This window comes from Catharus ustulatus, chromosome 13 (genome assembly GCF_009819885.2).
Source record: "Catharus ustulatus isolate bCatUst1 chromosome 13, bCatUst1.pri.v2, whole genome shotgun sequence".
NCBI classification, from domain to species: Eukaryota; Metazoa; Chordata; class Aves; order Passeriformes; family Turdidae; genus Catharus; species Catharus ustulatus.
Window position 1 is genome coordinate 6,108,535 of NC_046233.1, and position 24,428 is coordinate 6,132,962.

Below are 24,428 nucleotides of genomic sequence, written 5' to 3' on the forward strand. Positions count from 1 at the left end.
TGTTTGGTTTCTAATGTAGATCTAAAGAATACAGATTATTATTGATTGTGCTGCAGAGAAAAGGTATCTTTCAGCTGTCCTACATCCTTCATGTGTGGGTGTCTTTACAACTGCAAACCCATGTGCATCGAGAAGAGTGGAGAGAGAATAACCATTTCATCATTAAAGTGGCTTTCTGAATATTGACAACAGAAGTGTCTCTGATTATTTGAAGAAAATGGGGTCAAGTAGAGTAACACCCTCCCAACAGGATGTTTGGCTATTCAGAGAAACATAATCTATATTTTAGGTACCTTTGAAGAGGTGCAGGCAAATAGTCTGCCTGCATTAAAGTTTACACAGAAGTTTGTGTTCCTGGCTGCAGGAGGGTGTAAGAGAGTGGATTTGTGACTGATGCTTGCCTGTTATCCTGCAGAAACAGCGCCTGTGGCTCAGACTAGGATCCAAATAAGAAAGATCTCTGGACAGATACTGAGGGAAAAATGGGGAATGAATAGCATCATCCTGCAATGGAATAGTCTCCAGTTTCTGGCTCCACTCCTGATTGCTTTGTTCAAGTAGGAGGATGTCAGGGAGCTCTTTGGAAGTGCCCAGCAGTTCTCCACATTCAGCACAGGCTCTGGGAAAACCCCTCTGCTCTTTGTGCAGCCAGAAATTCAGCTGGTTTGAAGCCATCTCTGCAGTTCCACCAGCTTGTCTGGAGACCAACTAAATGCTGATAAAAGGTGATTTCTGACAGAACCGTTCATTTTTCTGCTGTGATTTATTGCAGCTACCTGGGGAGCAACAGAATCAGCACCCTGGAGCCTGGTGCTTTTGATAGCCTGTCACGGTCCCTGCTAACACTTCGTCTGAGCAAAAACAGGATCACTCAGCTTCCTGTCAAGGCATTCAGGCTGCCCAGGCTAATACAGCTGTGAGTACTAATGTCCACTTTCATTAAGCTCAGCCACACTCTATGGAGATAAAATGAGCCTGGGGATCTGCACACCAAATGTCACCTTTCCTCACCTACTGTCTGTAAAATGTGGAATCCACTCTGCCAGCTCCTAGGAAGACACACTTTTTGTTTTGTAACTCTTGGTTTTTCATGCCATTATTTGGATCAGGTGGGGAGGGAGGGATGGATGCTATATCAGCATCTTTTGCACTTGACAGAGTGAGACAAATCCATTCCCTTGCAAGCTGCTGGTGTCTGAGGTGCAAGAGAGGTTTGCAAGAAATTTCTATTGAGAGTGACAGAACTCAGCTGCCATGTTAGTGTTTCAAGGCCACACAGGTATCTTTATGTGGCAATAAAAAAGCAGTGAGGGAAGGTTGTTAAACTGTGAGGTGATATTTGGGCAGAGAAAATTGCAGCTCAGATGAGTTAACACATACACAAGGTTGTTGTTCTGCCTGCATGGGGACACACAGACATCTGCAGCTATAAACATACTTTATGTGTAAAAAAGTAGCACTTAATGGTTTGAACTTTTCCCTTCTGCTGCTGTGAGAGAAATGGGCTCAGCCTAAGGCTCCTTGCAATCTTTCCATCAGATTTGATAGGCAAAAGGTCCACCTCTGTGTGTTAACACAAAGTCCACAAATGCTGTTGGAACTCGCAGCTTTAAGTGTCAACCTCTTGACTGAGAGACAAATCCTCAAGCCAGGGTGTGCTCAAGGAGTGTGTGTGCAGTTGTTTCTGCTTACCTGCAGGATTTATAGCCAGTTTGGGGTGGGATGGGATGGGATGGGATGGCACAGTAGCATATGCATCTGAAAAGTCTGTTGCCTCTCAGTTGGAAGTCATTGTCCATTGAGTGAGGGCTTCTAATTCACTGTGTTTGCATCATGGGCAGAACTGTAATGAAAACAACTCAGTCTGTTTAGGAACATGGTTTGCACTGAGACATGGAGTAATTGGTACTCCTAATGACAGCCCCAGAGCTAGTTGTTTAGCTCTACAGATAAACATGAATGAATTGCAAGTTATCCAGATTGGTGTGTTGTAGAATTTGTGTACAGTTCTTTTTCTGGCAAAGCCTGTTTCACTAATAGCCCAGGAAGTGCAGCACAACAAGGGACTTAGGCCTGCAAAATCTTTATTGCTTGCTTGACTTTAATTATACTCAACTTGAGTGCAAGTTCAACACTGTTTTTTTAGGCAGCTGAAAAGTAAGCTTAAAGTCCCTATGGCTTCTTCATCTTTTCCAAAACAAGTTTGGATGTTGTAACCTCTACCATTTTCCTCAACACAAACACTGAATAGGGAGCTAATCTTAGCTTAATATTAGTATGTGTGGGAAAGTATCAGTTTGAAAAGCTCTAGCTTCAGCTTTTAGTGCATTGTGTTGAAGTTTTCCATGGACTTTACAGCACTGGATTTTCACCTGGTGTGTCAGGGTCAAGCAGTCTATAACACTGATATAGGTTGGTAAAAGGGTGCTGTGATGATGTTCATATTGCTATTCAGAAAAAAGATATTGCCAAAATTTAGGGGTCCTCCCCCCACCCGTGGAAACTAAAAAGAAATTTAATGGACCAGGCTGGAAGCCTTTGTTTACACAAGTTCTAAGACTACATTGTTATTGGAAAAAACTTCTTTCACTCCGTGTTAGTTTTTGATAGTAGACAAAGGAGAACTGAAAGCTTTCCTTTCACACTTGGCCATAAAGTTTCCTCTTGGGCCCACACTTTTGGGGCACCTGAATGTTCCAGAGCACATTTTTACTGGGCAATTACAAGTCCTATAAAAACAATGGATTGTAAGGGAAATAATGCCAACGTTGGACTGTACTGGTTCAAATGGTGTCTGGAGGATGAAGTGTGAAAATTGATGAGAAGGATCAATGGTTTAAAAGAAATGCAGAGAGAGGAGGGATGAAGAGGAATTGCTGCACTCTGTTATTTCTCTGTAGTCTGTCCTGGGGTGAGTTTGTTTAAGCCATTGCACCCAGCTGCCTTCCCTGATAGCTCTGGGATTGAAAGTTTCCGGTGCTCTTGTGCTGTCTCCTGGGAACCACTGACAGAGGAGCTGCTGGCATTGCTGTCCCCATTGTGTGCTGCACAGATGACTTGGTGAGAAAGGGCTGTGGGCTTTAATAAACTTGTCTGGGCTTGGTGATTGCAGGGAGCTGAACCGAAATCGCATCCGCCTGATTGAGGGGCTGACGTTCCAGGGGCTGGACAGCCTGGAAGTCCTGAAACTGCAGCGCAACAACATCAGCAGATTGACTGATGGGGCTTTCTGGGGTCTGGCCAAAATGCAAGTTCTGTAAGTTGGAGAAACAGGCTTTTTCCTCTAACAGCCTCAGCTTCAGCTGCTGTCACATCCTTCTCTGTATTTTAGGAGAGAAGTGGGCACCTGTGCCACTTCTTGTGCTTCTTTCTTTGTCCTGCATGCCCAGAGCTGCTGCAGCAACTTCTGTTTAGCTGCAAAACTCACTGCTTCAACAGTGAATAAATTAATTAAATAAATAAATATTGTTGTTCAGAAAAACAGCACTGTTTTATAAGCCATGGCACTATTCCTTTGAAAGTTTGACAGTTTGAACATTCAGCATTTATCTCAATTGGTCTTCTGTAAATCTGTTTAGACTGATAGATGGAAACTCTGTGTTACAGACAGTTTTATTCCACTTCGTGGGATACCTAGAAACCAAGCTGCCCATTCTTGGTGATGTTTTCTTTCCATACCAGAGAATAAATTGATTACTCATAGCAGAGAAATACCTGAAGCTTCCAGCACACTTGGCTTCCAGGTGTGTTTGTGAGGTCCCAGGTGATGAAGGCAGCACATTTCTGGGTGCTGCTGTCACAACTGAGACTCTGCAAATACAAATACAAATGAGATGCTTTAAGCCCAGTTTACTTGCAGTGGAGCTTCTCTCCAGTCACATCTCCTTCTGGGAATTTCATTTGTGTTGTCTTTGAATTTCTATCTTTGTTTGACAAGAAATACCCACACATGCATGTGTCCATGTGGGTATGTAGAAAGCTGTGTAGGAATGGCTAAAATCCCAATTCTTTTTGGAAATTCTTTCAGCATTTGACCAGTACTGCTTACCTGTGAATTCCTTGTGATTTTTTCCCACAGCCACCTGGAATATAACAGCCTGACAGAAGTGAACAGTGGCTCTCTCTATGGCCTTTCCTCTCTGCACCAGCTGCACCTGAGCAACAACTCCATCTCCCGCATCAACCCCGACGGCTGGAGCTTCTGCCAGAAGCTGCACGAGCTGTGAGTTGGTTTCTGTTGTGTTGGGTAATGCTGGCAGGAGAGAGGGGAGTAAGGAATTTCCTCAAGGCTTACAGCTTCCACTGTATCAACAACTGCAGGCTCCTCAGTGATGCTCTTGTTATTTATGATGTTATGACCTTCAGAGCACCTGGCTAAAACACATGTGCACCAGAAACAAAGGCTGGAACCCACTAAAAGTGCACAGTGCCAAAAGACCTGGAGAGTTTGTGAGCTGTGGCTTGCCAGTGTTTTTAGCTAGCAAGTTACAAGACTTACAACCTGTCATGTAATAACTGTACAGCCTGAAGGAAGCTTTGCAGTTCTCCTTGTTTCTCCTGTTTACACTTTGTCCTTCCTGTAGGGTTCAGTGGTGGAAAAATAAATACATTGGCTTTGCTCTCCTGGGGTTTCCAGCTGGGAGTACAGCCTGACAAATGAAGGAAAGCCTTGCTGCTGAGGGTGTCTTTTGGGTCTGTGGCACTGCTTAATGCCTTTTTGAAGAGACACCCAGGGATGCTTGCAGTATTTACACAAGTAGCTGCCATCCCCTCAGTGGGACTGTGGAAAGCTTTGCCTTTTTCTTTGTGAACTTGACATGTGGTCAGTGGAACTGGAATTCATTCTGCTTGCTGCAGGGAAATGTGAAATATTGTTAGGGATTCTCCTATCCACCAAAAGCAGTAGATAAAGCAGCTCCCTGCTGCCAGTCACACTAGAGGTTGGCTGTGAGTCCTGGAACCTTTGGGCTGTGGATTCAGAGATAGGTAGACACATGTAATTTATGTTTACAATTAACATGCTAGCCCTGAGATCTTCTGTTGAACCCAAATTATTTGTTCAGATGTTGGTTTTTTTTTGGGGGGCACAAGGAAGTACTTTATTTTTTATTTTAGTTAAATACAAATGTGATAGTTTAATTACCTAATTTTTCAAATTGCTGCAGAACTGCCCATGGCTGGCACAGGTCTGTGGACAGCTCAGTTCCTTCACATGTAGAAACTCACATGATATGGTGTTAGATTAAGGCAGTGATAATGGAGAGATCTTCAGGGCAGCAGATCAGAACTGGAATTGTGCTCTGCCTTTGGTCTGTTAAAATCTGAAGCATCACAAAAAGGGGAACCTGCCTTGCCAAGGCACTCACAGTTGAAACAGCCAAATGCAGATCACTGCACTGCACTGCAGCTTTCTGCTCTTAGGACCAAACATCTGGGGCTGTGCTGAGCTTTATTTCTGCCTGGGTTAGATGAGATGGGTAAGGCCCAGCTGCACCTCACAGAGTTAATGTCAGAACTCTTTTAGGGAAGAGCTAAGCTTGTCTTCTCTACATGACACTGTCTTGCAAACCCTCAGGGTTTAGGTTGGAGGTTGCTTGTCCTGCTGAATCCTTTTTCTCAGGTATGGATTAGGATCTCATCCAGCAAGCAGTTCTAACAGTGAGCTGTCCTGTCTTAGAAGCAGTAATTGCAGAAACTCGTGCAGGACTCACTCACGCTGGTGCAGATGGGGCAGATTTGGAAGGTGCCCAGTGGTGTGAGGTGGTGTGAGCCACTGGGGTGTGCCTGAGCTGGCAGGCAGGGCTGTGCTGCAGTGAGACACAGGGGCTGAGATGGGAGAGGCGATTGAGTGGGTGTTAGCACATCCCTGCAAAGTACTACAAGCTCTTCCAGGTGTTGCCTTTAGGGTAAAGCTGCTGCAGGGAGCCATCAGATCTGCAAACTGAAACTCCCACAGCCAGAGAGTACCTGTAGGAGAGGTCTGTGCTGAAATTCAAGGGTGAGGAAAGGCAGCCACAGATACATCTGGACTGACTCGTGCACTTTGTTAGTTGTGCATGTTTCATCCCTGATTGAAAGATCCTTGCTCACCTCCACTGTTGCTAAATCTGCTGGGTTTCAGTTACCAGAAAACACTGTGGTTGTACAGGGAATGAATTTCAAAACCTTCTAAGGAGGGAGTTGGTCATGTGCAGGAGGAGTTCTGTCTCATTCAGTTGCTGGGACAGAACGTGACCCCAAGATTCTGGTCTGATGTAAAAGCTGACAAGGAAAGAAAACTCTTGCCTTGTTCTGAGCATGAGAAAGGGCTGATTGTATTCACCAGTCAGGTGCTAGAGCATCAGCATCATGGAAAAAACCACAGTGGGAGCACAGGGTTTCATCAGAGGTAAATGGCTTGGCTGCTGGGTCTTTCCTTTCCCTTTGTACCTGTGGCTTGGTCAATGGGAATGAAGTATGTTGGATGTCCATATGTCCAGAACAGGCTGGCAGCAGCAGCTCCAGTTGCACAACAGGGTTCTGGTTGACTCCTTTCTGTACCAATTTTGGCATGGTGCTCAAAATCTCTGACTTCTCACCAGGCTGGAAGGGCTGTGTAGGCAAACATTGCCATTTATTCATTCCAGGGATTTCTCACTGGTAGAGAGATGCCAGGGCTGGGGAAGCAACAGAGATCTTCTCTTAACCAGATAATCCACCCTGCTGAACTGAGGGGGGAAACCTGATGGTTTGGTTTTTGCAAACTGGCCTGTCCTGTGGCAGGAAGCAGAGCCCTGGCATGCTGAAGAAGGCACTGCCAGGTGCAACAGCTCCTGAAACCTTCCATGTGTGACACCATGAGAGAGTCTCCATGTCCTGCTGCTGTCTGTCCATCTTGGGGTGACATCCAAACAAACAGAGGGAACATGCCTTCACCAGTTGTGGCAGGAACTGTGTGGAATCAAAAGGAACTATTTATTTTCTCAGCCAGGTTTAGGATTACTTTTGAACATTTTTTTTTTTAAAGCCAAATTCTTTAATAGCAGGTGAGGACATAATTTTGACCAGATGCCAGCTCTCCATAACTAACACTATAGCTTCTTTAGGAATGAAAGTATGTTGTCCCATACCTTCAAACTCATTAATCTTTGCTGAATTTTTTCCAGAGCTTGCCCTCTGCCCACTCACACAGCTGAAAGATAGACAGCACCTTTGCCAAGTAAATGACACTCTCAGTGCTTTGGAGTATGTGTCTGGACTCAGATTCTGGCTTTGCAATGAATTTCATGCAAACCCTAGACACATTTTTAAGCAGACTCATTAACAGGCAGTGCTAGAAGAGGAATTTTGAGGTTTGGAAGTCAGTGAATTTTTTTTTCTTGTCTGTGCAGTGAAGAATTTCAGTGCTTGTTCAAAGCTGTTTCACTTTTTCAAAAGTTGAGCAGCCCAAACCTTCCCATCATTTGAAGTGAATTGTACTCCCAGGTCACTAAGAAGGTGGTTTTGAAAATCTGGTGCCTGCTGCTACTCTCAATCCAAGCTGGCCTTCCACAGCAGGGCTTTATTCTGAATAGAAGGTGGGTGTACAGTGTGAGAGGTGGCTGCAGGAGCTTCCTCATCTGGGAGCCTCATCTGTCCCTGGCTGGGAGAGAAGAGCAGCTGCCTTCCTGCCAGCTTCCAAACTGCAACAGGAGCAGTGCTTAAAAAAAATCTCCCAGACCAGAGATAATGCAGGCAAGGGGAAGAGAGAGATGGAAAACTAGGTAAAAAATCAGCCCTCCAAGAGTCACTTGTAAGTGGAGAGGATTTAAGGCAAGCTGTGCTCCTTGACAAAGGGGAGTGGGAGGAAGGAAAGGTGGCTGGTTTACAACAGACACCTCCTTTCTGTGCTGGAAGGAAGCATTCAATTGCCTTGTGGTGAAATGCTTTTGGCTCTGGGCTGGGGTGGAGCTGAGGCACCCACACCCAGAGCCTGGGGCTGGCTGTGCACAAGTGCAGAAGGATAAGGCACCTCCTGAGCACAGAGCCCTGCCAAGAGCCTGTGTGAACGCCAGGATCCATCTGTGTGACATCACTCTGCACCTCGCAGGGGTGGGGACAGGGCTGCTTTTCCCTGCAAGCCTCAGAGGGAGTGCAGATGGATGAGGATTGAGCACAGCCCTCTGAGCATTGCCTGGCCCTGTGGGGACACAGGGGTGGTGCTCCCAGACCCTCACCCAGCTGCAGGGAGCAGGAGGAGCTCTCCCTGCTGTGGCTGAGTGTGTGTGTGTGTGTTGGGTTGTTGCTCTCAGTCACTTCTGGGGCAGCCTCTCCCTGTAGCCTGCACAGAAAATTTCCCCACAGCTGGGTACCAGCTGCCTCCTGCTCCCTTAGTGTCCCCCAGGGCTGTCCTGTGCCAATACCTGCAGGTATTTCCTAATCCAGTTGTTCCATATCCACCCTGTACATCACCTCTGTCAGGTGGTTGGCACAGAGGAGTTTGGAAAATACCAAATTGGATTGACAAGGGCTGTTGTTGCATTTTTTTTCCCCTCAGGATCCTCTCCTACAACAACCTGACAAGGCTGGACGAGGGGAGCCTGGCAGACCTTGGGGGCCTGCACGTGCTACGGCTGAGCCACAATTCCATCAACCACATTGCTGAAGGTGCCTTCAGGGGACTCAAAAACCTTCGTGTCCTGTAAGTTGCTCTCTGCTTTTGTCAGAGCACACCCGTGTTCCCTCCACAGTTTGTGTTCTGCCATCTGGTTCTGCTTTGAAGATACTTTGGGTGCCCATGTCTGGCAGTTTCAGGTTCCTGAGGCCACCTCAGCTGACCAAAAATCCCTGAGCTCTCATTCCTGCAGCTAATAGCAGTACTTCTCTTGCTATCATATTAACTTTAACTGAAATTCTTAGAAAAGCTTAGGGGTTTTTTGAGTCATTCTGCAGTCAGAAAGAGCAGGGAATGATTTCTTACACTGACAACACTGGAAATTTGAATATCTTGTTAAATATGCTATTGAGCACTTCTGTGCTGCTACGTTTTTTTTTCTTTTTTAACTGAATATTAAATATAAAATTATGGGCTAAGATGATGTTAAGAAGAAAACAATGGCAAAACATAAAAAAATGTCGAGGTTGGGCTTGTGATCTGATCTGACTTTACCAGAAGTGTAACAACACACAAAGATTCACCCAACCTTCAGTCCAGTCACAGAAATAAGAAGCATTTGCAGGTACCATGCAAGCAACCAGAAATCTTTCTCTTTAGTGCAGATGGGCCCATGAAATGTTCTGTGCTTTGGTTTTCATGGTAAACCCTGAAAAACCAAGAAGTTGCCAAGGGCAGTTCCATGTGCCCTAGTACTGAATTGCAAAGATGATCCATCCAGTGCTGGGCTGTGACTTTTATTTTAAAACCACTGACGCAATATAATACCTGGAAATGTGATACTGGAAATGAACTTGCCTAGTCCAAATATCAACTTGTAAGGTTTTAGGGGTGGTAGAGCCCAATGGACAGATCACTGTGACCTCCTGTGGGATGCAGTTGTAGCACTGTACTGTTACACACTGCTGAGAGCTGTGTGAGACTGAACTACATCTGGGCTTGTCTTCTGAGCAGCAGAAGATGGGAATCCAGTTCCATTCCTGCAGCTGTGTTCTCTGTCCCCTTACTGGAACTGCAGGGCTGCTGGCTGCTCTCTCTGGGAGCTGCAGGCTCAGCACCTTCATCTGGCACACCACAAAGTTCTCACAGTCCTTGTGACAGCATCAGGCATGTTCCCAGGCTGGTTGGGTTCAGCAAACTGATTTAATTCTTCCTTCAAAAGAAAAAAAACCACTTTGATACTTTTATTCCTCTTCAGAAGCCCATTGTGGCCCGAGTCATTAAAAGGAAATAGGAACAGAAAAATCTCCCTTCTTTACAGTACTTTTTGCATCTTACTCTTTTCTTTATTGAAGTTCATAGTGAAGGAAGTGACTGGAAAGTGAGTTTGGGTTTTGTTTGCTTGTTTAAAACTGAAGCCAAAGCCTTTCAGCCACTGGGCATTCAGAGGGGACCTCTCTGAGGCAGCTGTCAAGACCGGAACTAAAGGTTTCCAAAGGAAAATGGAGGGGAAGGGAAGCTGGTCCTTCTCTGTGCTCTGCTCTGAATGTGGAGCCTCTTTTATGTCCAGGGCAGAGGGGGGAGGTGGGGAGGGAGTGTGTGAGCGAGCTCTAATTTAATAAAGAGAAAGGCCTATTGGGTCCTGCACCTGGTGAAAAAGAGCTGAGCATGCTTTAATTATGGGCTATTGTTGGGGAGCCTTTGGTGGGTGTGAAACTGCTGAAATGTGGAGCTATTCAAATAGAGGTCAGGCCCAGAGACCTCTGAGCACAATGATTAACAAGGCTGCGAGCATTCAAGCTCAGCCAGCCAGAAAGAATAGGAAATTGGCAACAGGGGCTGGGAGAGGAGCTGGAATACAAAGAGAGCTGGGCCAAAATACCCCACTCTTTTTTTCTCCCTCTCTCTATTTTCACTCATTTGTTAAAAAGGTTTTTATTCCTCCTTTCTAACACTAAACCTTTGAGTTGCCACTGGATGAACAAGCCAATACCATTTTCTTTCCCTTTTTCAAGAAAACACAATGTGTGGCAGTCAATTAATAAAAGTGTGTGTCAGAGCTCTTACAGGCTGTTCCCACTTGTCTGTCTCTGCCATGGGAAAGGGTTTGCTGCTCCAAAGACCAGTAGCCTGTGGTGAAACTCAAGAGGAGAAATGTCTGAGAAGGGATTTTCCCTTAAAAAACAAACAGAACAAGGGACATTGGCTTGGCAACCGTGGGGGAAATGGAGAAGCTGAGCTCCAGGAGGATGTATTTGCTCCTGTCCCACCAGGACAGGGCTGGAAATGCCAGCACATCAAAGCATTCTCCTGGACTCGTCTCTCTGGCCCCCACAGCATTATGTGGGCTCACACCCCACAGGGATGTCGAGTTTTTGTCCATGCCTTTGGCACAGAGGAGCCACAGATCACCCTGACATCCACAGGGATGCTGGCTAAGGCCAGGGCTCTCCAGGATGTGAGATTCAGGTCTCAGGCTTAAGGCAGCTGAGAAACAGGAATTGTGGCTTTTGGCCATCTCCCTTCACATCTTTAGTTCACCCTAAAGCAGAGAAAGGAGCAAAGACCAAACCAGCTGAGGGAAAACCATTCCCATACTGAAACTTTTAAATTTGTTTTCCCTTTTTGTGAGTTACTGTGTATTTGTGCTGCCTGTGTCTGGAGTGCTGCAAAATGCAGGAGGACTTGGTCGTTCTTTTTTTGGTCTTGGTATATTTTTTATCTGAAAACGTTCTGATATCATCTTCAAAAGGTGCAAAAGGAGTTACCTGAGGGCTCAGGGGTTATCTGGATGCTGGAGTTTGCTTTGGTGGTGTGTTTTGCCAGGTTTTAAATCAGAGTGAAGTAACAAAACCAACAAAGCCTATTTAGTTTTTTTCTTTCTTTTTACTTAACATTGGAAATGATGAATTTCTGTCTGTGTTGCTGGGTATTCATTGCTAGCTGTATTCAAAAGCAGGGAGGGAAGGATTTTTAAACAGTCTGTTTAAACAGCTTTTGTGGATCTCTGTGTTTATTCTGTGTGCTTGTTTTTCTTCAGACCTCTTTGACTCTTGTAATTGATGGTCAATTTGAAAGCCAAAAGAAGCTAACTCTGAAAAAGGAATTCTCTTGGTGTTTTTTTCTTTTTTTTAATGGTTGTATAGAATTAGGCTGGTGTAGTGATGCTGGCACTTTCCTTTGTTGAGTTTTCAAGTTCATTGCCAGAAAAAAATGCAGCTTTATAGAAAATACACCAAATCATCTTCCTAAGATCCACCTATAGACAAATCCATGTATACACTGGAATACCCCAAGTGATCTTATTTTGTGGTAGTAGCATTTAAGGGCAGCTGTTTCTTTCAGTTTAACTTTGGCACTTTAATTTTCCTCCTTCTGTTTGGATGGACAGAACTAGAAAAGGACAGAAAGCTACTTGGCAAAAAGCTGTCTCAGATGGTTTCAGCTAGGAACAAGGCAGAGCTCTTTCTGGAATTCACCATCCCCTGTGTCAGTGCAGGAGAAGGGATTGGTGCTGCTTGGCTGCAAGACTCTGCATTTTCTGATAACTTAGGAGAAAATGGGAAGCTCTCATGTGGAACTCTCCAGCTTCCTCCACTTGTTTATAACAGTGACACTGGGACTCAGGCATTGATTCTGAGCTCTCTCTTGTCCTCTCCCCAGGGAACTGGACCACAACGACATCTCAGGCACAATAGAAGATACCAATGGAGCCTTTACAGGCCTGGAAAACCTGAGCAAGCTGTGAGTATCCCTGAGCTTGGATTCTGCAAGCCAGTTTTGTTGTGTGCAGCCTCCCTCACCTTGGAACAAGACAAAAATCCACAGAAAATCTGAGCTGTAGTGGTTTTGCAGGCTCACTTCAAGAGTGCAAATGTGATTTTCAAGCATTGTTTTAAGCAATTATTTCCTTTCTAAATGGTGAGCAGACAGTGCTGCATACTGCAGTTCAGACACAGAGAAATTTAAGCTGTTTTCACGTATAAAATTGAACACAACCATTCCTCACTTCTAAAAGCAAACAAGAGACAAAAACGAGCCCTTGCAATATTCAGTGAGGCACTGATTGATGCAGCAAATAACAATAAACAGAAGAGAAAAATCACCCCACTTCCTGTTACAGCAGAGGATTGAAACAGGATTCGTTTCTGTGGGATACTCTTTCTGAGAGTGATCTTTTGGGCTCAGTTCCATGTGCAGTGACAATAAAAGGCACCATGGGGCACAGGCTCTTAAAGAGATAAAAAGAAACCAAGGCAAGCATGCGCCTTGCAAATGTTTATGGCTTGCTTGGCCTTCAGAGGGATTTTCACATTGCTCTGTACGAGTCCCTGCTCCATTTGAAACGGGTGATATAAATCAGCCCTGTCAGAGGAGCCTCTGATGCCTTGTGACAAATCAAGAGTCTCTAATCATTACCCCTTGGCTTTGTTGAAGTTCTCAGCACCCCCCATGCTGCTGTCTGTGATGCTGGGATGGCACAGCCAGAGGTGCAGTAAAAGTACCTCGATGGATAGCAGATGGCTGGGATGAGTCCTGGCAGGGGGATATTGTCACGCTCTCATTAGAGGCTCCTCAGGGAGTGGGACGAGCCAGGGCAGGGTCTGTGGAGATGTGCAGTGCTTAGAGGAGAAAAATCTGCACTCACAGACTGACATGGCATTGATGGTTGCTGAGGGGAGTCGCTGGGTCCGTGCACAGGGGACCAAGTTGCAGCTGCAAGTGAAGTGGAGCAGAAGGCAGAGGAGAATTTAAGGACAGGGGGAGCCAGACAGGGAAGCAGAAGTAGTGTGGGGGTGAGAGAAATCAGTAAGAATTGCTGTGCATGCAGAGTCAGGGAATCTTCCCATCACTGCCAGGAAAAAGGCAGAGGAGCAGATGTGGTGGGTAGAGGAGTCCTTGGCTGCCTGACTGAAGTGTTTGGTTTGTCTGAAGAAATTGTGTGAGCAGCTGGAAGGGTGATGGGAGCAGAGATTTGTCCAGTGGGATTTGCAGGCTGTAGGGATTATGAGTGTGTAGTGCTACTTGAAAAGGGAGAGGAGGTGATGGAAAGGAGCAGAGAAAGCTGTCCTGGTGGTAAATCCATCATTTGTGGTACATTCCTTCAACAAGGCCACTGGCATGGCAGCAAAAGCAGTGGTCCCAAGTGATTAGGATATATGTTAGAAATGCTGGGTGCAGGTAACAGAGTGGTGAAAAATCCAGGGGAGACAGCATTGAAGGGAAGAGTTCAGCAAAAGGATTGACTTGGAAAGGAGGAGCAGTGAGCCCTGATGAGCTGAGGGGGTCAGACAGAGGCCAGGAGGGACAGCAAGGAGCAGGAGGAGGAAGGAAGGGAGCAGGGGCAGCCTGTGGGGTGCTGTGCTGGGAGCTCTGGGCAGAGCAGCTCTTGCTCTCCCCTGTGAAATGCCCTGCCTGATGTGATGTTTAGCACCCAGAACAAGGAAAAGATGGCTGGTTTGGGCTGCCAGTAGCCAAGGGTGCACTGAGGGCTGGTGCAAGTCTGAGGAAGTTTGGTTTGTATCCTTCTTTCCTTTGTTGACTGATGCCTGCCATCAGGCTGAGGGACATGTGCAGGGAGGGTTTGTGCAGGGATTGCAGCACATTTCACAGCCTGGAAGTGTGTGTGGATCAGGTTGGTTTGGGGCAGACAGGAGTGGTTTGATTACTTAGAGTGAACTGCTGTGGGACAGCTTGCAGGGATCGTTCACTGTCAGCCAGTGTAAGGCTAAAAAATGTTCAGAACATGAAATTATTTTTTATTATTATTTCTTGAGGTGTTTTGAGAATACTTGTGAGTAGTCACTTTTAAAGGAATCTCCTCAGAACTGTTTAAGCTTATCAGCACATAAATCCCAAACTGGTGATTTCTACAGCTGAAGTGAGTATCAGGATTTTTTTTGTAAATAAAAGATCAGCCCTTACAGCAAACATTTCACTGTGTGATTTAGGGCCTGTGTTTAAACCATCAACTGCTTTAAATGCATTAGCATACAAAAAAAAAATAAATGGGCACTTCAGAGGAGACCTTCCAATGAATTAATAATCACCTCAGCTCTGTGGAGATTGCCTTAAAAGCCGTTCCCCTTTGATCTGGCACAGATTAGCCTCTGAAAGGATTTAGCACAGAGAGGGTTGTTCGCTGACACGAAGGTGTTAAACAGAGATGGAGAGGCCAGTCACTTTAGCCTTCTCTGAATTATATATGAAGCTCTCCAGGATGGAGAGCACAGGCCTAAATTAAAATGTTGCTTGAAGAAAGAGGGAGTCGAGAAGCACTGAAGCATAAAAAGCACCGGTGGAATCACTGTGGAACAAGGAGGTTCCTAATTATTCAAGCTGCTAAATGTAACTGGCTTTTTGATGGCTCACTCAGTGAGATCTTCCTGCAGGTGCAAAACTGGCTGGAGGAGAGAACACTGCAATGAATTGTGTGCTTGGCATGTAATTACTGTGGTGCAGTCTCCAGGAGAGCTTGTGCTTGGCTCTGCCCCGTGGAGGAGGTTTTGGCCAGCAGTGGGCTGGCTAATTGTGGCTGTGTTCTGCTGCCTTCACATTCCAGCCTTCCACAGCCCTTTGATGGGGGCTGCTAGGTTCAAACTCTCAGATTTGTAGAGGCACTTAATTGAAATTATTTGTAAGGAGTAATGAGTTTGCTGAGGCTTGGCTTGTTGTGTTTTTAGCTATTTCTCATGTCCAGGCATCAAGCTGTGTGCACCTACACAAGGGGTGTAGTTGTGTATTCCCTTCCCCAGATGTTCTGCTTATCTCTGCACAGATAACTAACTAACTAGATACCAGCAGAATCTCCAATTTTCAAAGTCCAAAATGCATTGAACAATAACAGAAATCTGCAGCCATCAAACCCAAGCTCAGCATAATTTTTTCAACAGCAGTTGTTCATTCCATTAGAGTCGTAAAGGTTGGAAAAGATTTTTAGGGTCATTCAAGTCCAACCATTAACCTAGCACCATCACCATGCTAATCATGTCCTGAAGTGCCACATCCACATGTTTTGTGAGCACTCCAAGGATGATGACTCTGCCACTTCCCTGGGCAGTCTGTTCAATGCTTACAACCCTTTCTCTGCAGAAATTTTTCCTAAAATCTAATCTAAACCTTCCCTGGCACAGCTTAAGAGCATTTCCTTTAGTCCTTATTTTATCCTTACCTTGTCCTTAAAGCACACTTATTTAGGAATATGGCTCCAGAAATCAGTGTGTATGGATGCAGCCATTTGACCAGAGTGTACATATAGTAAATTATTTACTGTATTAATCATTCTAATGGACTTTTCAAAGCCTTCATTAATGCAACATCCCTTTTACCAAATGATGGCACACATGATTGCACACATCCTTTGGTGCTGGGGGTATTTGAAACTGGGCTTTCTGGGAGCCAATATATAACCAAATTATCCTGGCATTTGAAAAGTGCTTTGTGGAAAGCCTTGACAAGTCCTTGGAAATGTATGTGCTCATGCAATGGCTGCACATACTCCATCTTGTCCTCCTCTCCTTTCCCTGGACAGTGGGGCCATCATAGCTTTAAGTCTTTTTAGGGTACAGAAATGGGTCACACCCTATATTGAAGTTCAGCTCCTGAAGAAAAACTCAAATGCAGCACCAGATGTGCCTTTTTTTCACCTGAGGTGTAGGTGAGGGCTTGCCCTGCACATCACATGGTGATAACAGATGCACCTGGAGGATAAACCTTAGAGGGAGCCTGGGGAAGGAAAGCAGTTCCTAATTAATGGCACTGGTTGATGTTTCATTAAAACAGGTGAGGGGACCATCCATTTGGCACAAACCCTGCCCCTGGCCATTAGCACTGGTCAATATTTATGGGGAGCTGTTGCTCTGGAGATGGCAGCTGGGCTGGGATCTCTCCAGCTGGCTGTTTTCTGGTGATAGCCCCCTCATGCCACTGCTGATTCACAGGAATGCTCTCTGGTCACAGATGCAAGCAAGCCCACTCCTCAGCTCTGGACATTTCCTGTTCTGCCTTTTGCTCCTTAAAATTATCCCTTGGCTGTGACCTGTTGCATGATGTTGCTTTGCTGTTGTATTCACAAGGAAGGAAAGAGCAGTGCCTCCAATCAACCACTGTGTGAATGTGCAGCCCAGGGGCAGCCCTCAGCTCTGGGTGCTGATAGCTGCTCAGGCCAAGCACCAGTGAATAAATTATCACTCCTTTTCCTGTCTGGGAAGAAGTCAGAAATGAAAAGTGTTGTGGGGAGAGACCAATATCTTGTTAAACTGTCACTGCACTTAATCCTGTCCACAGCCAGCCTGTGAAGAACAGAGGGGACCTTCTGTTACTCAGCAGGCTGGTTCCCAAGCACAGGAGAAAACCTGCCTTTTTACATGATATGGCACATTCCCTTTTGCGCTGTCATCACTATTAAATTCAAATACAGATAAAAGGATTTCATTTCAGGAGCAGGAAAGCGAGTGTGCTTCAGCCCTCTTAATCTCTGTGCAGTTCAGATTTCCTGGGACTTACACTGAGTGTGTATATCAGATAAAACCACACTAATTGTGTTCCTTCTTTTTTTTTTTTTTTTGCCCCCCTCTCCCCATTTTCTTTCTGTTTATCTGGCACTGGATGTTTGGAAACTGCAGAACTCTGTTTGGAAACAAGATCAAGTCGGTGGCCAAGAAAGCGTTCTCAGGGTTGGAGGCTCTGGAGCACCTGTGAGTAACCCACCATGCCTCAGAGTTTGGGAAGGGGGGTCTGCCAAAAGTAGCTGCTTGAGAAATCTGCTAGCAATTTAATAGTGTCTTTGTAAACTGAGAAGCCAGTCCATTTGTGGGGGCCACCTGCTTCCTTCTCATTATAAATCCGCCTCAACTTTGGCCTTTTTTTGTGCCAGGAACAAAGTTATAGAACATATGGGAAATTTGCATGCTCTTAATTTTTGAGAGTATCACCTTGACTTGCACATTACTGCTTTGCAGGCTGTTAGGAATGAAAACAGGCTGGTTCATAGCACTCTCTCCTCCTTTGCCCCAGCTTCCTCCTAAAGCCAGGCTTTGGCAGTGACGTGTTGCAGATGAGTGGTTTTGATCCATCCCCACTGAACATCCCCATTTAGCACAACCCTCTTAGAGCCATTTGCAAAAAGTAAATTTTGGCTGCCTCTGTGTAATTTTTTGCTGTGTCCCAAGGCTGATGACTCCAGCAGTGATTCATGAATAACCTCCTTTCTTGGATTAAGACAAGTTAAAGTATATGTGACTGTACTGTACATGTTTTATTGGCTGTTGATTGTATGAAATGTTATGGCCATCAAGAGCACACTGAAAGGTTTGGGCTGCTTGACTGGGAGTACATTCCCAAATAAAGGTGCCCTGAATGCTTTACTGAGATTGTCCTTTTTAAACAGTGCTTGTCTGCCCTACATGTCACTTAGTGAACTTCAGCCCTAAATCTGACACTGCTTTTTCAGAGAACAAATTATTTTTTAATTAGCAATAGTTATGAGGGAAGCTGTTAACCCTTCCTTTGGAAATACTGGGATGCTTTTTTAAACCCAACAGTATCCTCTCCAAGTAATTTTCAAATAATTCCTCAGATGCTGCTTAGTGCAAGTATTTGCTTTCTTTTATGTTTGCTGAAGGTCTAGCCTGGGGTACCACATTCCTGACTATCTTTGGTTATGGAGGGGGCTGAGGAATTTCTGAGCTATGAATGATGGAGGTAGCTCAGGCTGAGAAAGTGTAGTGAGAAGATGGGGTAGGGAATGATTTAGTTAAGTGTGATTTTTGTTGTCTGGCTATTGTTCAGCAATACTTTAATAACATCGAGGTGTTTTGAGGAACATTTCTATGCACTGTAAGTGCAGAAGGCTTTAACAAGGAGCTACCAAATCACCTGCTACTGGAGTCATTCATGAAATCAATGTGGAGAGGCTCTGTCCCAGCCAGAGCATCCCTTGTGTTCACACTGCCTGTGTTGTGCCTGCAGGAACCTCGGGGACAACGCCATCCGCTCCATCCAAGCCGACGCCTTCGCCAGGATGAGGAGCCTGCGGCAGCTGTGAGTGATTGCCCTGCTCACACCCTGAGGCAGGAGGGATCCTCCTGGCCCTGGACGTGAGCAGCAGCATGGCTGTTATCCACATTTCCACTCATTCACTGCCCCCTCCCCTGTGTCCTCCTCTCTGGGGTATTTTTACACATGAGGGGCTGTCACGGGAGCGTCTTGCATGTAACAGTGAGTGAAATTAGATCATTGGGACAGGTTCTTCCAGCAGGTTTGTGCCTGTGCAATTATTCATCTCCATTCAGGAAGTCCAGCCCTGGTCCTGTTAGCCAGCTCTCTGCTCACACCACCATGGATTTAATTCCCAGTGGCCCATCTGCTCCCTTGCTGGAGCTGTGTTTGGGGTTCACACACAGGACTGATACTGCAGTGATAAGCTCCATTTGAGCTGCATCCACTTGTCATTCAGCCTTCTGGTGTAAAAATACGGATGTGTTATCAGAGCTGCTGCTTGTGCTCCAGGCTGGGGCTCTGCACTGTTATCAGACACTGTTTCCAGTCTTGCCTGGTTTCCTTTTCTCTTCTTCCCCATAAATATTTAATCCACTGTCAGTGTGTTGCTATGCCCCGGAGTAGTGCAGTGTCTGTGGAACAGAAAATCATTTATTTGGTGTTTGGGCAGGTACAGGTTCTTGCTCCTGACACTGGAAATGGGAATCAGATGGTCACTGCTGGCAGTGACACTTGATACCAGTGACTGGGAGTGAAGAAGATAAACACTGCGTGTCTGTTGTGTGATTAAAAACTTTATCTTCTGCACTGGCACTTGAAGCAAAATTGAGATGAAAGATTGATCTTACTAGGAAGAGATAGTGAGATCCCAGATATTGTGAAGGAATGTTTATAAAATGGAGAAGTTCAGATAGAGGACATGTACATGCACAGTGCATTGTGCTGAAGGATTTCATGACCTGCCCCAAGTAGCCAGGAGGGTTTTATGCCATTGTATGTGTTAGAGCCTACACATCTTTCTAGAACAGCAAAGTGGACAGCTTTGAAAAATCAAATCCCTATATTCCCTCCCTCTCCAGTCAATTTATTTCTTTTTTCCCTTTTCTGCTCATTTCAAACTTCAGGATTTCCCAAGGTATTGGGTAGAAAAACAGCTGGAGATTCACATCTTCCAGTGCAGTGCTGGAGTTGGGATTCTGCTGTGCTCTTGATACCCTGCTCTTGCATAGCTGGTAGTATTGCAGGACAGGAGCTCTCTCTGGGGCATTTTCCCAGTCTCTGAGGCATCCTCTCATTCAATTCCAAGGATCAGACTGAGTTTTGCAAACCAGACCAAAGTATGAAAGCCCTGTTTGTGTAAATTTACAGTTCTTCACTGGCCTTAGAGCTATGCTGAGCCATAATTTGGCCCAGAATGTTAAAAAGAACCCACATTAATCCCAAAGGTCCTTTTTAGTTCCTGCTCTGCCATGGACGGAACTTGAAGCCTTACAGGGGGAGCTGGGTGTCCTCTCTCTCTCTGGTCAGCAGTTAAGTGCTGAATTTGGTTCCCACCAAAGAGGCTCAAACCACAGGGGCAGAGCAGGAACTCATTGACATTGCTTGTCTGATCCTGGGGATCACTCTGGGAGCTGGTGAATAATTACAAGGTGCTGCAGAGTGTCACTGCAGCACAGGAGGGGATTTCTCTATGTGGAGAGGAAATGCTGTTTAAATGTGTCATGTCTGTAACATCTTTAGTGCCTGGAGGACATCCCTGAGTCCTTTCTCTTCCTTCCACCTGTGCTGGGGGGGCAGGAGGAATGTGTTTAACATGAAAGGGCTGTGAGCCTCCCAGCCTTTCCTCTGTGCAGAACTCACAGCACAAAACTCGTGTTGGTTTTGTTTCCCTGCAGCCACATAAACAGTGACAGCTTCCTCTGTGACTGCCAGCTGAAGTGGCTGCCCCAGTGGTTAGTGGAGAAGGAGCTGCAGTCCTTTGTGGTGGCCACCTGTGCCCATCCTGAGTCACTGAAAAGCAAGAGCATTTTTGCCATCCAGCCAGAGAGTTTTGTGTGTGGTAAGTCCTGTCTGCGTGGTTTGAGGTTGTATGAAGGGTAGGAGTCACTTGGGAAACATTTTCTTTGAGTACCAGCATGTTATTATGAGAGGGTTTCTGTTTTGTTTTGTTATTCAGTGGGATCAAAGGAAGCCCAAGCCTGCATTTAAAAAATTTGTCATTGGCTGCAATTTATTTCCCACTAAAACCACACAGTGCATTGCTTGCATCCAGAGTATTCCTTACAGGGCTCCCTGAGTATTAAATCAAAAGGGACTAAGGCCTGTTCCAATCCAGATGGGGCTGCCCAGACACTTCCCCAGTCCTCTCAGTTTGACAGTATCAAGACTGCAGCTGTAATTTTTTTCCTTCTGCAGTGTTCTGAGCTCTTCTGTGGCTTTGTGTTCTTCACCCACCTTTTCTCCCTCTTGGAGGTAACAAAGAGTTAAAACCCAGAGGAGAATCACTCCATCACAGCTGCTGCTGTGGAGCCAGGGGGCCAGTAAGGCCCACCCAAATACTGCAGTTGACTCTGCACCTGAGCTATGGTTTCAAAGCAGCTTTACTTATTACCCAGCACACATAAACATCTACTACCTTTCTCATTAAAAAAAAGAAATTTAAATCATCAGAAGAGGCCAAATCAATGCTGCTCCAGGTTTTGGGGAAAAGAAAGGTCTGGTTTGGGAGCCAAACCCTGTGCAGTGGAGCCAGTGAGGATCCTGGGTGGAGCTGCACATGGCTGTTTGAAGGAAAAATGAGCTTTTGCAAACACTATTTAACTGAGCTGAATGCATGACTTGCACTGAACACGGAGCAGAAGCTTTGTTCCAGTGTCCCTCCTGATCCCCCAGTGACATGCTCTGCCTAGGTGGCCTCTGTCTGAGCAGGCTGGGAGGGAGGCTTGCTGTGCTCATCTGGAAGAAGAGATCCTCAAGGCTCCATCCCCACAGCAACATCACAAAGCAAAAGCAGCTTTGCTTCCCCGTGCCTGCCAAGTCCTCCAGGCATTAGTAGTCCTGCTTCCAGAGGCCTGGCTGTTTAATTAAACCTTAGTCAAATATTAAATTACACCATTTGTAGAAACCTAATAAATGAATCTGCTTGGAACTTTGCTAAAACCAACAGTCTTCAGGGCAGAGAGAGAGTGTGCAAAGCTTTCCAGCCTGGTCGGGTGACAGGCAAATGCAGCTGCTTCTGCTTTGACAGCACGGGTTGCTTAAGAGTCATAGAGTCCTTTAGGTTGGAAAAGACCTTTAAGATCTTTGAATCCAGCCATTAACTTACTACAGCCAAACACACCACTAAACCACAGCCCTGAGTGCCACACTGACACATCTTTTAAATAAATACCTCCAGGGATGGTGACTCCACCAGGTTCCTGGTTCCTGGGCAGTCTTGACAGCCCTTTGGGGAAAGAAATGTTTCCTATTAGCTAATTTAAACCTCTCCTGGCACAACGTGAGACCACTGCCTCTTGTCCTGTTGCTGGGAGAAGAGACCAATCCTCACCTCACTAAAACCTCCTATGAGTGATTTTCCCTGGGGGTGACACTTGCAGCCCTTTAAGTGCCCTCTCCCCTCCTACTTCATGCCAGTGCAGGTCTGGAGGTGAGGTTTTAAATTCAGTCATGCTCTTCATGCATGGATTGTACGAGGAGGGACAACCTAAATGTGGTCTGACAGTCTTCTTCAGACCATAGTATCCATACTCTAGAAAGATTCCATAGTATCATAGTTGGTGAAGGAGCTGGGTGTCTTGGAGGTCATTTTGTGACCATCTCAGCCCACTGAAGGAACCAGAGGAACAACAATCCCACGTAATCCAACAACTCAGTGGAGCTGTGTGTGGCACACTTGCTCTGCACAGCACTGCTTATTTCCCATTTCACCTCTTGCCTTGCTCCAGCCTCCCCTCAGAATCCAGCACTGACTATTACTGCTGTTTCCTCCCAGACGATTTCCCCAAGCCACAGATCATCATCCAGCCCGAGACGACGGTGGCTGTCCTTGGCAAGGACATCCGCTTCACCTGCCTGGCCGCCAGCAGCAGCAGCTCCCCCATGGTGTTTGCCTGGAAGAAGGACAACGAGATGCTGCACAACGCCGAGATCGAGAACTTCGCGCACGTGCGGGCCAAGGACGGCGAGGTGATGGAGTGCACGACCATCCTGCACCTGCGGCACGTCACCTTCGCGCACGAGGGCCGCTACCAGTGCGTCATCACCAACCACTTCGGCTCCACCTACTCCAACAAGGCCCGCCTCACCGTCAACGGTCAGTGCTGCTATAAATGTACAGTAATTTCACAAGTATAAGGCGCACCAGACTATAAGGCGCACTTTTTTTTTGCAGCGAGGATCCACGCGCAACAAAGTAATGAATTAGTAACGGAATCGCGCCATCGCGGGGTTTACTACCATGTGCTCAATTTGCAAACATTTCTCACAGATTGGTGTAGCCTTTAAATGCAGCCCCAGGTGCCCTCCCTGTGCCGTGGGCCCTGGCACTCCCGCCCGCCGCCGGCTGCTGCAGGCTCACACTTCTGGGTTGGCAAATTTCCGAACTTTGTCCATATATAAGGTGCTCCAGAATCAGTCCCCAGCAGTTCAGAGATACCCTGCAGAAGCACACATGGGCTCAGTCCCCAGCAGTTCAGAGATCCCTGCAGAAGCAGACAGACAATTGCCACCTAAATCCCCTCTGTGCAGAGGAAAACAGACCTGCCCAGATGGCGTTTCCCCACAGAATCACTCACGCCCTTTCCTTGTTTCCCCTTTCTCAGTGCTGCCATCCTTTATCAAGACTCCCCACGACATCACAAGCAGGACAGGGACCACGGCACGGCTGGAGTGTGCGGCTGAGGGCCACCCCACGCCGCAGATCGCCTGGCAGAAGGATGGCGGCACCGATTTCCCCGCGGCCCGCGAGCGCCGCATGCACGTCATGCCCGACGACGATGTCTTCTTCATCACTGACGTGAAGATCGAGGACATGGGCGTCTACAGCTGCACTGCTCAGAACTCTGCAGGCTCTGTGCTTGCCAATGCCACCCTCACCGTGCTGGGTAAGATCCTCAGGGTTTTAGCTTTGTGTTTTCTGTGTGTTTGTAGTCCTGCAGTTCTTTAGTGTGTAACTCTAAACTCCATATGGAGTGTGAGCTGCTGTTTTGGTCAGGCAAAACAATTCCTCTTGGAATCAAGGACACCTCACTGTCTCAGGCTCTGAAAGATGGAAACAAGAGTGAGTTGAGGGGGTGGCAAACTGGGAGTAAATGACTTCATTATCTAAAGCTGTAATTGGAAGATTAACCCCCAATAAGCAAATGGATCAAATTTACAAAACTAGGAATACCTGTGATCCATTTTTGGGTGTAGTCCCTAAGGGGGCTTCATCTGTCCTGAATGTACCTGAAGGCTCTTCAATAAATATACCAGCTTTTATTCCCTTAATTTTGTCTGGCCTCTTTTAGGTAGTCCCAAAAAGGCATCACACAGGAGGCTGAGTACAAGTGGGAACTAGGAGGGCTGGCCATTCAATCTCTTTACCAGTTGCAGATAAAAGAGAGACAGAGACAAATGGTCTGCTTAGTCTTGTGTCCTTGTTTTACACTGGAGTTCACTAATGAAAAATACCTGTTGAGTAAGAGCAGGAACTGTATGTAAGTCTTGTCTCCTCTTGTGCTGAGGAAGCCCCTCCAACCAGACCATTTGCTGTCTGGGAAAACTACTTCAAAAACAAATTGCACTCTTGCCATATGAAATAATCCACGTGTCAGCTGTTGGCCCATGTCCTCACAAGTTTCTTGTTGGGAAAACT

The 24,428-nt window shown here is 46.2% G+C and overlaps 1 protein-coding gene across 1 annotated transcript in view; it reads left to right on the forward strand.

Annotated features, from left to right (window-relative positions):
* LRIG1 (leucine rich repeats and immunoglobulin like domains 1) overlaps positions 1 to 24,428 on the forward strand; it is an 87,445-nt gene that overhangs the window by 57,428 nt on the left and 5,589 nt on the right. Inside the window, 10 exon segments of the mRNA XM_042779710.1 lie at positions 773 to 916; positions 3,113 to 3,256; positions 4,079 to 4,222; positions 8,516 to 8,659; positions 12,236 to 12,316; positions 17,197 to 17,268; positions 18,542 to 18,613; positions 20,467 to 20,630; positions 22,566 to 22,886; positions 23,395 to 23,676. Of these exon segments, the coding sequence (XP_042635644.1) occupies positions 773 to 916; positions 3,113 to 3,256; positions 4,079 to 4,222; positions 8,516 to 8,659; positions 12,236 to 12,316; positions 17,197 to 17,268; positions 18,542 to 18,613; positions 20,467 to 20,630; positions 22,566 to 22,886; positions 23,395 to 23,676 (1,568 nt within the window).